The sequence below is a fragment of the Jaculus jaculus genome, chromosome 12 (assembly GCF_020740685.1).
Source record: "Jaculus jaculus isolate mJacJac1 chromosome 12, mJacJac1.mat.Y.cur, whole genome shotgun sequence".
NCBI lineage: Eukaryota > Metazoa > Chordata > Mammalia > Rodentia > Dipodidae > Jaculus > Jaculus jaculus.
Genome location: NC_059113.1, coordinates 15720616 through 15732598, shown reverse-complemented (window position 1 = coordinate 15732598; position 11983 = coordinate 15720616). Strand labels below are relative to the sequence as shown.

The 11983-nt window shown below is 45.4% G+C and overlaps 1 protein-coding gene across 2 annotated transcripts in view; it reads right to left on the bottom strand.

Moving 5' to 3' along the window:
• Dock5 (dedicator of cytokinesis 5) overlaps positions 1-11983 on the bottom strand; it is a 221083-nt gene that overhangs the window by 71773 nt on the left and 137327 nt on the right. For both annotated transcript variants that reach the window (XM_004665821.2, XM_045131067.1), the window contains exons 17-23: positions 11728-11831; positions 10536-10719; positions 7679-7776; positions 6955-7044; positions 5400-5500; positions 3700-3834; positions 994-1105 (exon numbers count right to left, since the gene is read on the bottom strand). In XM_004665821.2, coding sequence (XP_004665878.2) covers positions 994-1105; positions 3700-3834; positions 5400-5500; positions 6955-7044; positions 7679-7776; positions 10536-10719; positions 11728-11831 — 824 coding nt within the window. The remainder of the gene's footprint in view (positions 1-993; positions 1106-3699; positions 3835-5399; positions 5501-6954; positions 7045-7678; positions 7777-10535; positions 10720-11727; positions 11832-11983) is intronic.

Below are 11983 nucleotides of genomic sequence, written 5' to 3'. Positions count from 1 at the left end.
AAAAGTGAAAACGTGTAGGTTTGGGCTAGCGAGATGGTTCCGGCTTGCATGCAAAGCCTGCCAGACTGGACTTGTTTCTCCAGCTCTAAAATGTGAAGCCAGGTGCACAAAGTGATGGACGCATCTGGAGTTCATTTTCAGTGGCAAGAGGCCCTGGCTGGTCTTCCCTTTCTCTCTCTCCATGGATAAATTAAAAAAAATTTTTTTTTCTTTTTAATGAGAAGTTTGACTTTTCTTCTGATCTAGTTTTTGGTATTGTTTCGGTCAGTGCTGCAGATGGAAACCAGGGCCCCGAGCACACAAGAAAATCAACCTTCCATGGAGCCACAGCCCCATCCGCTTTGTGATGGTCTGAATGCGAAAGGTGCCCCAGATTCATGTTTGAACACTTCAGCCCCAGCTGGTGTTGCTGTTCTGAAAAGCTGTGGAGCCTTTAGGAGGGGGAGCTTGGCGGGAGGAAGTGTGTCACCAGGGGCGTAATTTGAGGTGTTAAAAACCAGCTCCCAGCTGATGTGAAGTCAGCTGTCTGGACCTACCAAGTTTTCCATGCCATGACAGACTTTCCCATAAGCCCAAAATAAGCCTTTTCTTTCCCTAAGCTGGTCAAGTATTTTGTCCCAGCCATGAGAAAGTAATGGTCACCCCCTTGTACCTTTTTTCCCTTTGCTCTTTCAGTAACTTTTACAAATGATAAGTTGACCTCAGCTTCTTAAAACCCATTTGCCAGGGGAGTCCTTAAGTACTAACAAACTGCCAAGGACATCATCACTGGCAGCAGAAAACTAAACTAAGTTAAATAAGAAAACAAGGCAAATAAATGTTGATTGCCACAAAAGCCAACCTGCTTTTTTTACTTCAGTGGAAATCAGTTTCCAGATTAGTTAAGTCCTACAAAACGTCCCCAGCTACCCATGTCATCCTGCGTTCCCTCCCACCACGCTGCTCCTCCACCCATGGCCTGACGAGGGCTGCCCGTGAGGACACTAGGCTGACCTTGATCTTGACGGCTTCTTCCAGAGGCCTGTCCATCAGTGTATTGAAGGCAAAAAATAAATGGCGAATTGAGTCATTAAACTCATCTCCATCTTCACTCTGGCCATAAAATCTTAAGAAAAAAAAAAGAGAAAAGCAGTCAGATTTTTCATCATTAAAAGAATTTTACAGCTAGGTGTGGTGGTGCACACCTTTGATCTCAACACTTGGGAGGCAAGACGTAGGAGGATCGTAGTGAATTTGAGGCCACCCTGAGGTAACACAGTGAATTCCATGTCGTCCTGGGCTAGAGTGAAAACCTACCTAGGGAAAAAAAAAATTAATTCATTTTTCTTTATCCATCTTCTATTGATTATGTACTTCACTGTGTGGACAATCCTACGTTGGCCCCGTTCCCCTCAGGTTAACTTCTTTTTTTTTTTTTAAATTTATTTACTTATTTATTTATTTGAGAGCGACAGACAGAGAGAGAAAGACAGATAGAGGAAGAGAGAGAGAATGGGCGCTCCAGGGCTTCCAGCCTCTGCAAACGAACTCCAGACGCGTGCGCCCCCTTGTGCATCTGGCTAACGTGGGACCTGGGGAACCGAGCCTCGAACCGGGGTCCTTAGGCTTCACAGGCAAGCGCTTAACCGCTAAGCCATCTCTCCAGCCCTCAGGTTAACTTCTTATATCTACTCTGCTCTTCACTACACAGGCACCTGCCCAGCTATGCTTGCTGCGGCTCTATTCACAATAGCAAGGGGCTGGGATCAGCTCAGACGGCCATCAGTGCACGGATGGTTAGTGAGGATGTGGTAATGCCCTGGGGCCGGGGGGACATAAGAAATGTTAGCGCAGACTTGTGGTCTCTAAAAACAACACCAGATGGTCGTGACTGGCTGACTACCACCTCCAGCTGCACAAAGACACCTCCTAGGGCATCTGATGGTCTGGAACTCACTCTGTAGCCCCAGACTGACCTCCAATTCACAGCCATCCTCCTACTTCAGCCTCCTGAGTGCTGGGATTAAAGGTGTGCCACACTACACCTGGCCCTAAACTTGTTTCTAAGGGATTAAGAGTAAGCCCAGTGGACTAGATAGATAAGGATGGTGTGCTATTCTCTGGGTAAAGTCCACACAGTGTTGTTCTACTGGCCCCTGCAGATCGGTCAGCAAGGACTCCTCGGGAGCTACCTGAAAGGCCTAGGGTTGCATTTTGTCCTGGTGGATTGTGGGCCTTTCTGACGGGAGGAGAAACAGCAGCGAATCGCTGTGCCTGATACAGCAGGCGACACCTGACCTCGCAGGTGAGCCTCCTTGCTCCTCCTCTGTTTCACCTCGTCAAGCCTGAAACATCTCGGCGGAGGTTTCAGACGGCGGCTAGAGAAGCTCCCCAGATGGAAGGAAGGGTTCTGACAAAGCCTGGGGTTCACACTCAGAGTTCACTCTCCCCAGCACTGCCCGGATTGCTGCTGACCTGCTCTGCTGCAGGGATCTGAATGTGAACTTCGCCGACACTGAACTTGCTTTGATTAAAGCACTCGGTGTATCTTCACAAACTCCTATCAACTCAGAAGCTAGGTCTTTTACATACCATAGAGGCTCTGGCCAGTTTTCCCTCAAACACATGTCTCAAGTTGCAGTACATGGTCTTGGTCGCTAGGTGGCACCTTCACTACTAAGTGGTGAGAGCAGACAGTGTGAAGTTGGAATTTAGGTACATATTCAAACACCTTCACGCATACACATTTAGTCTCCTTCGTTCAACCCTATATACTCAATAATCTTTATTAAAATCCAAAACACTCCAAAATCCGGGATGCCACAGGTAGAGAATGTCACACCTGACCTCCCATGATGCACTGCAGTTCAAAATATTGGTGCATTAAGACACTGTAAAATCACCTCCAGGTTAAATGAGGTTATACATGAAACACAAGAGGGGCTTAGGTTCACTGAGGAACCACTCCCAGGATCTCTCTTGATATAAATATTCCAAAGTCCCAAGAAAAGTTTAAGATCTGAAATTGATTCTAGCCACCAGCGTTTTTGGATAAGGGAATCTGGTAACCAGGAAGTGTGAACTCCACTGAGAACATTGCTCAGCCAGAGGATAGGTCATTGAGAGTCTGGTAAAGAACCTCTTTTGTTAAGTTAGTTCCCAGTGCATCTCAAAATCAAGATGCTTAAAACGGACCCCATGGATTTTCCTTGCTCAGCTCTCAGTAGTGCAAATTTCACCCGAAACTTCAAGGTTGTCTATGGGTCCTACCCTCTCCTCTCTGCCCAGCAAACCCAATGAGCTCTTCCTCCTGAAAAGGTCCACCTCTCTGCCTGCACCTGACTTTCACTCTCGACCATGTGAAATCCATTTCCACAAAGGACAGCAGGTGGCCCTTTGCGAGCTAGATTCACTACCTGTCTAAATGAAGACTCCTGGTCCTCCCACCGCACTTGCAGCAAGACCCTCAGCCTGGCCCCCTAGAGCCATCACTGCCCACCAAGACTTTCAGGAAGAGGCCCAGTGAGTCGCTTCCACCCACCGCCCTGGTGTCACTTCTCTCGGGATTCTGCCAAGAGGGAGGACTTCATGTGGACCTTTTCCAGGTGGCTCATGATGCTTCTTCGTCTTTAGCCCCCAACTGCTGAGGTTTGGCCCACCCATGAGCAGCACGGGCCCAGGAAGAGGAACCCGCCCCGGAGGGCAGCAGCGAGGCCTTACCTCAGGTAGAGCACTCGGGACTGGATGATGAACCGGAATAAGTACTTGAGGGCTTTCAGAGCGGCGAACAGTAACTCCGTCTTGCTGGAGTCGTCGGCGTTAGCCACGTACAAGTTCAGTACCTTGGATAGTTTCCTGAAATGGGCAAGACAGGAGAATTCTCTCATGGGCAGATGTTGCTGTGAGGCTTGAGGGCATCTACACAGGAGGGGAAGATGGCATGCTGGGGGACAGAGGTCGGACTCTCACTATATCCTCTAGAATATGCCCTCAACAGGCAAATTACCTTTTGCAACATATTCTTTACTGGGTGTGTATGGTGTGCGCATGGGTATGTGCCCTTGTGATGCCCCATTCACTCATACACAGCAAGGAGTGCTTGCCCAGTGGTGGCTGGAGCAGGAAGCTGAGTGTCCCATTCTATCGCTCCTCTCCAAGTTCTTATGTGATCCCAGAGCCTGCTGGTTTTTTTTTTCATGCTATCTGGAGATTCCCAAGTCTTGGCTCCCCTATAGAACTAGGGTTCCAGGCATACATAGCCATGCTTTTATGAAGGCGAGGTGGCATCTACTGGCAGCAGTCACCTCAAAACCAACTCCTTCCATTCTGCCCCATCCCTCTGGACGTCATAAATGTGGTCCCACAGGGAGACATCCATGAGTTTATAAGTAAGCTGATCTCATGCTCATGGTTCTGAACCAAGGTTCTCAACAGGCAAGAGACAAAACCCTTCTGCGGGATTTTATGATGTCTTCCCAGGGCCTTTGGATTAGGGATGGCCTTGATCTTGGGATAACTGGGGTACTCATAGCTCAAGCTATTCTTCTAAAAATCTCTTGGGCAAAAGAAAGAAAAATCAAATTTTCTGGGCTGGAGAGATGGCTTAGTGGTTAAGGTGTTTGTCTGCAAAGCCAGACCTCCGGTTAGTTTCCCCAGGACACAGGTAAGCCAGATGCACAAGGGGACACATGCACCTGGAGTTAGTTTGCAGTGGCTAGAGGCCCTGGTGTGCCCATTCTCTCTCTCTTCCCTCCCTCCCTCTCTCTAAGTAAATAAATTAATTAAAAACTTTTTAAAAAGGCAAATCTTCTAGTTTCCTGTAGATAATCAATGCTACCAAGGCTGGAGGCAGGATGTGCCTTTCTATCTCACTTGACCCTGCTTCATCCACCTTTTGACCCCTGTAGTACCCCATGTCCATTTCACCGGCATCCAGTTCCCAAGATGCTATGTTTGGCCACCTGTCTTGTGACTGTCTTCAAATCTCACTGTATATTTCGGGTCGCTGTCATTGTTTTAGTATTGTTTGGCAGGTGTATGTGTGTGTGGTGCGGTGTGTGTGCATGTATATGCACAGGTACACGTGCACATGTATGCACTAGGGTTGAAGTCAGATGGCTTCCTAGCTTATTTATTGAGACAAGGTCTCTTGCTTGAACCCAGAGCTTGCCCATTCAAGCTTGCCATCTTACTCTGGGGAATCCCGTGTCTCTCCCCCTCCTGAGCGCTGGATGACAGGGCCTGAGTCAGACGCCTTTGCCAGTGGTCCAATGCTTAGAGCGTTGCTTCTTCCACAAGGACAGGCAGAACCAAGTTCTCCCCGCTGAAGACATGAAGCTTCCTCATGTTTTTCCAATGTCCCCACCCAGGAGAACAAATCCAACAACCCCCCCACCATGTAGCTCCCGAATCATACTTACACATATGCCAAAGTAGCGCTGAAGTGCTTGTAAATGTAGGTCTCAAGCACGGGATTAAAATGCTGGAACTTGATGTCTCCTATCAGTGAGATGATGAAGACCTGTCCGAGGCAGAGAAGGTCAACACGGGAAGTGCAGGACACCAGGCCACCTGTCAGCAAGCTGGACTTGAACCTGCCTCGATACTTTCTGAAGCTGTTCTGTTCTGTTCTGTTCTGTTCTAGTACACTCCGCTCCACTCCTCTATTCTATGCTATTCTACCATTCAAGCTGAAGTGAACTATTCCTCAGGATCCAGATTTAACACAGAGAGACCCCATAGACCGAGCATACTGCTAGGAATACAAATCCTCACAAGCGAGCATCCTTGGCCCCAGGGAGCTATTGCCTCCGAAGAGTGCAGGCTGCACACAAGTGATTTAAGTCCGAGAAAACAGGACAGGAGAAAAGGAGATGGGGGGGGGGGATGTTTCTGTGGGAATCATAAACACTTAACTAAGCATGCAGTTAATACAACACCCCAGAACACTTTTTTTTTTCCCCCTGAGTAGAGTGTAAGTACATGACAAAAATCTGAACTTTACCACTTTACCAGAGTTTCATCTCCCTGTCTCCTCCTTGCTTGCAAGCTCAGCACTATTGGGTGCATCCTCTACACTTACACACACAGCTACCTAGGTAGGATGAACGTATGCAGACGAAAAGGCCCTTGGGACTTCCATCATGCTCAGGGCCGGCGGCCGTGACCCACCAGGAGTTGACTCCCAACACAGCCTATTTGTTCCATGATAACCTAACTCAATTTCCTCCATAAAGCTTCTGGCGACAGTGTTCATCTCGGTGAGGTCATATTGCCTCTCCATGTGATACCCTTACTGGCACATGCTGAACCCTGGTTGAACTGACCAGCTGGACAATACCACTGCAATCTGCCTTCCTCCTTAGCCCCGATCTTCAGCTAAAACCTTGCCCGGTGTGCCCCAACCAAGGAGAAAGGAGGCTTGGTTTTGATGTCTCATCTGCTGCTTCCTTTCCAATGACACTGCTGCCTTGCCCCGATTCTCATCACCGCACATCCCTGCTCTGATTTCAGTTGCTGGAGTGGGCTGTATGCATAAGCGCCTTGTGTGGCAAACTCCACTTCTGCTGGTACCCACGGTACCTTAGGGGCACTAAGATGCTTCTCTGGCATGCCTCCTTTGCATGAACATAACAAGCTCATACACAAGCAACAGCAATCTTTGTTAAGGGCATCTCCTGGGTTTTGACTAGAGAAGGGTCAAGGAAGTCAAAAGTATTTGCTGATCTCTCATGTAATTAAATGCCTGTTTTCCCTAATGAGAAAGTGAAAGTATGTCAAAAAAAAAAAAGGAAATCTACTAGAAAATAAAGAAACAAAGGTATGAAATAGAAGTCCTCAGTTTCTAATTTTATTCTCAGAGTTTAGACTAAAGGCATACTCAGAGAGATGTATACCAATAGTTATGTGGAAGGATATTCACGGAGAACACTTAGAATCATTAACCAGTAGCCATTGCCAGGCCGGGACACTTACCAGTGCGTCAAACACAAGGAAGTCGTAGGTCTCATTGTCTGACATTTCCATCATTATATTAAAAAGTGCATCGAGTGTATCTTGCAAGAACTGAAGGTAAGAAAAGCAGAGTTATTTGGGACTTTCAGTTAGTTTTATCCTACAGGCATTTGGGGATTATTAGGTTTTAATTGACTAAATATAAGGGTTGGGTATAGCTCAGAGCTAAAGCACTTTCCTAGTATGTGCAAGGTCCTGACCGAAAGGAAAAAAAAAAAAAAAACCAACTAAGAATAGATGTAAATACAGCATTTTCTGAAAAAACTGGCATAGGGTTGGGTCAATGGCTTAGTCAAGTGCTTACCACACAAGCATGAGGATCTGAGTTAGAATCCCTGGAATGCTTGTAAATACCAAGTCAGTGTGGCAGCCTGCCTAGGAGGCCAGCTCTCAGGAGGCAGAGACAGGGAGCTCACACGGCAAGTTGTCTAGCGAGATGAGCCAAAGCAGCCAGCTTTGGGTTCAAGAGAGAGACTCTACCTCAGTAAATAAGGCAGAGAATGACAGAGACAGACAACCAATGACAACCTATGGCCAACACAAGCACACAAACACAGACATTTGCATAGACATGTATACACACTGGCACATTGACTTAGCCATCTAGCTAGCAAGTCTGATACTGATGACTGGTTTAATTGAAAATGATGAACTAAAGCTTGTAGCTATGCAGATCTAGACATACCTTAACAATCTCTCCTCCATCCACTTCCATTAATTTCCTTAGGTTGTGCTTAATATTCTGGGAGTTAGAACGCCAGTTTAATAAGCCTAGCAGGTCCACTGGGAGGGAAAAACACAAACCATAAACATTAAGAGTAATCTAGACCACTGTAGACCTTAGCTAAAAGATTCCCTAGAAAAGATAAATTAAGAAGTACCTCACATGTTTTATTTCAATTTACCATCCCTGATCTAATTCATAGAAAATCTGGCAATCCTCTACCATTATTCAAAGAGAAGTAAGTTAGGCACTAATGTGTGAGAACATAAAACATGTCTGAAATTCGCATTTCTCACACAATGATATCACTGTCATAAAGTATTCACATGCAGCCTTCCTTCCTCCAGTTTCCTGTCTTGCTTAATTTTTTCTTGACTACTATTTATGTTCAGGTAGATGCAGAAGAAGAATTTACATGTATGCACCAATTCTCTGTAACAGTAGAAATTTTACTTTTCTATTTGTTAAGGTGAGAAAATAAGACCTTATGACACTAGTTACTTGCTTTTGGTCCTAAGTGGTGGTAAGAATATAATTTAGTTACAGTTTTATCTGCATTTTCTTATTTCAAATATGATAAGTAGTGAATGGACAATGAATTTCATGTTTAGACTTGAGTCCCATTCCTGCCACCGTTCACTGCATTTGTGGAAACATTACAATATTTTTAAAAAGTCTGGAATCCAAAATATTTCTGGTTCCACATATTTCATGTGAGGGATAGTCAAGCAGTAGTGTTACTGTTCTCATGTAGGAAGTACGGAAACCAAGTCACAAAGAGGTCATGGGAGAGCTGGGAATCGAACAGATACAATCTGGCTCCAATTTGCCCCCATATATTAAAAAAAAAAAACCTCAGGTCATGTGCATAGTGTCAAAATTTTTCCACATCCTTGTCGGTGTCTTGAAATTCCATATTTAGCAGCTGCATATATTTCATCATTTAATTACACTATAAAATTTAAATGGATTCCCACTATTGGCCATCTGGATTGCTTCCAACATGCATGTATTGTAAATATCGAGCAACATCCTCATACATAAATTTAAGTGCACATCTCTCATCAAAGAAGTTCAATCTCTAGGAGTCAAACTTATCTTCTGTAAATACTGTGTACTCTGGACGCCCATCAGAAATTTATCACATATGCTTCACAGCTAGGGTTACATGGCTGGCCTAAGTGGCCTCTATGAAACCCAGAAGGTTTTCTGGCTTAATTTTTGATGAGTAATCTGCTCTGAATGCCACTCTGTTGAGTCTTTGAGTCTAGCCACCTGTCCAAGTTAAAACACCATCCTTATTCTCTGGCCAGCATGACTCATCAAAACAAACCCGATACTGGACCCCTTCCAAAGATCACCCAAGATCTGACCCTGGAATGTTCTCTGCCCACATTGCTTGTTCCGGCTTAGTGTTTTTATATAGCAGAGTTCCTGGTCAGGCACTTCACCCAAATTATCCACGAGGGCAAGGTCTCATCCTCTACATGCTAGAGGGACAGAGAATTTCTAAGGCAAGGCCCCTAGACAGTAAATTCTTGGCCCACTGTTCAATAAACTCCTCCATGACATAAGGTAAAATGAATAAGAAGCCGTTATTATCAAATGTCATGTTACATACAAAATGTTAAACTGAAATCAGAGGTTTGAGGAGAAACAAAATGGAGCCTCATATGAACTTTCAGGCCAATTTTATGGGAAATTTATAACTTGGGGGGAAAAAAACCTAACACTGGTAAGGGGAGTTCTCAGAAGAAAGAGGAGCTCTGCTGGGTGGGTGGCTCATGTCTATAATCCCAGCACTTAGGGGGATTGCCACTAGCTTGAGGCCACACAGTGAGACTTTGTCTCAAACAACAAAAACCCTCTAGGAATAAGAGATGGCTCAGCTGTTAAAAGCACTTGCTTGCAATGTCTGATGGCCTGGGTTCAATTCCCCAGGACCCACAAAAGCCAGATGTACAAAGTGGCACGTACATTTGGAGTTCATTTGTGGTGGCAGGAGGCCATGGCACACCCATTCTCTCTTTCTCTCAAACAAAAAAATAATAAATTAAAAAAACGAACTCTAACAAGAATCCTCTGCCACACCTGTTTTTGGTGAGAGGTGAATTATTTCCTTGCCAGTATCCTCCCCTTATACCAATTTCTATTGTACAAAAATCCACCAAATAAGAGTTCTTTCCTTCCTTGCAGGACAGTATCATAAGACTTTTGATTTTACCCCTCTTTTAGTGAATACACTTAAAAGTTTTCTGATATTACAAAGCACTGTGTGGTGGTTTGAATGTTTAATGTTCCCAATAGACTCATGTTTAAATACTTAACCTGGTTTGTGTTTAAATACTTAATCCAGTTGGCGTTTAAATGTTTAAATATTAAACACAGTTGGTGGTACTCTTTGGGAAGGCTTTAGAATATTCAATAGGTGGAGCCTTGCTAAGGAAGCCTACCTCACTTCCTGTTCCCTCTACTTCCTCCCTGCAAATAGGCTGAAGTGACTTTAGCTTCCTACTCCTGCCGTGCTTTTCTGACCATGACAGACGACATCCCCTCTGAAATCCAAACTAGACTTTTTGTTTCCTTAAGCTGCTATGGATCAGGTACATCTGTCCAGAAACTTAAAAGTAACTGATAATCAGTGAACTGGTTTAGGAACTCTGTCATTTGATCAGCATTGGAAGAGCCGAATCTAACTGCCCAGCACCCTGTCTCTATTGTCTCTATTTGGTCCCATGACCAAAACCGGCGAGTCTAACCAAGGAGCCCAGAAGGACCAGGCAGAACCTCCCTGTGTCCATGCGGTCACCACACCTACCATTCTGCGTGAGTTTGGTAGAACAAATGAGAGTGGCAATCTGAAAACTGTCCTTCGTGCTATCCTTACTGGGGGTAAAGGCAGACAGATTTTTGGCTGCTTGTAGTTCTTTTTCTTCCATCTCTACCTTGGTCCCAGGCAGGGTCAGGTAGAATTTAGCATCTTCCATTTTCTTGTTATCACCCTGAAAAGGAAGCATGTTAGGAACACTAGATGCTGGGCAACATCTTCCACGTGCTAACAAAAATAAAATAAAATAAAAAAAAATAAAATCCCTCTATGTGCAGAGCACAAGGGCACTGCCTGTACATGACATATGGTTTATCAAACGATGCTCAGGAACCCCTACAACTCAGACACTGATGTCTTCCTGCAGAGTTTGAATCCACAAATAATTTCAGCACAGAATAAAGGTGGAATAAAGTTGTGAACCAGAAATGAGAATATCCTATTCTCTGCTAGCAGTAAATAAATGCATGGCACAATAAGGTTGGGTTTCATTTTCTTGAACTTATCGGTGATCACATTTGTACTTCATGGAGCTAAGGGAAGCAGCAGCAGCTGGCTGTGTCTTCCCGAACTATGCACAGACTCAAGAAAGGCTAAGGAAACACTCATCAGTGGGATGCAGGTCAGAAGAGCTGCCAGTGGTGTGCCCTCCCCCGCCAGATCCTATTGGATCAATGGGGTCTTCCAGCATTCACTTAAACCCTACGGTCTTGGTAGACGCAGCTCTCAGCAATAGCGAGAAGGCAGGCATGGAGTCAAGCCAGCCAGGAAAGGAAGCAATGCCCCGACAGCAGAGACACGGTGCCTGGTTCCTGTTGATGTGAAAACCACATCCCACCACACACCAGGCTCCAGATAAGCCCAGTGCCATCTGCCATGCAGATGATTCCCAGCAGAGCAGCGGACAATGCCCCTTTGCCACTCAGGGCTGTGGTACGCTCTGCAAGTGCAGTGAGATGTTCCTTAAAGCAATCATGCAGTAGTTACCCTGGAGGGTGATGGGAAACCACACAGAGGGTGTAACTGGAACTCTCTGTTCCTAGCCTTCAGGGGGGTCATGCGAAACAGTTCTCAGGAGGTTTCTGAAGTTTGTTCGCGTAAATGTGAAGAGCCTTAAGGGCCACTTTTCAAGAGGAATGGCTATGGCCTTGGCTGTCTGGGTCCGCGGTCATGTGAGCATCACCTTGTAGACCACCAGGTCATGCCTCCCGTCCTGCAGTGTGGTGCCGTCTGGGTTCATGAGTTTCACGAAGGCCACCCCAAAAGCTCTCTCCGATTTATCTCTGGCTGAAAAGATAGAGATATGTGTCTTAGCCATGTGGATGGACCCCAGGAGGTGAGGACTGTAATGGATGATTTAAAATATTTACTCTGGGGCATGATGTTTAATTGTAGGATGATAAACGTAAGTCAGCAAGAAATATGACATGTGTGTAACA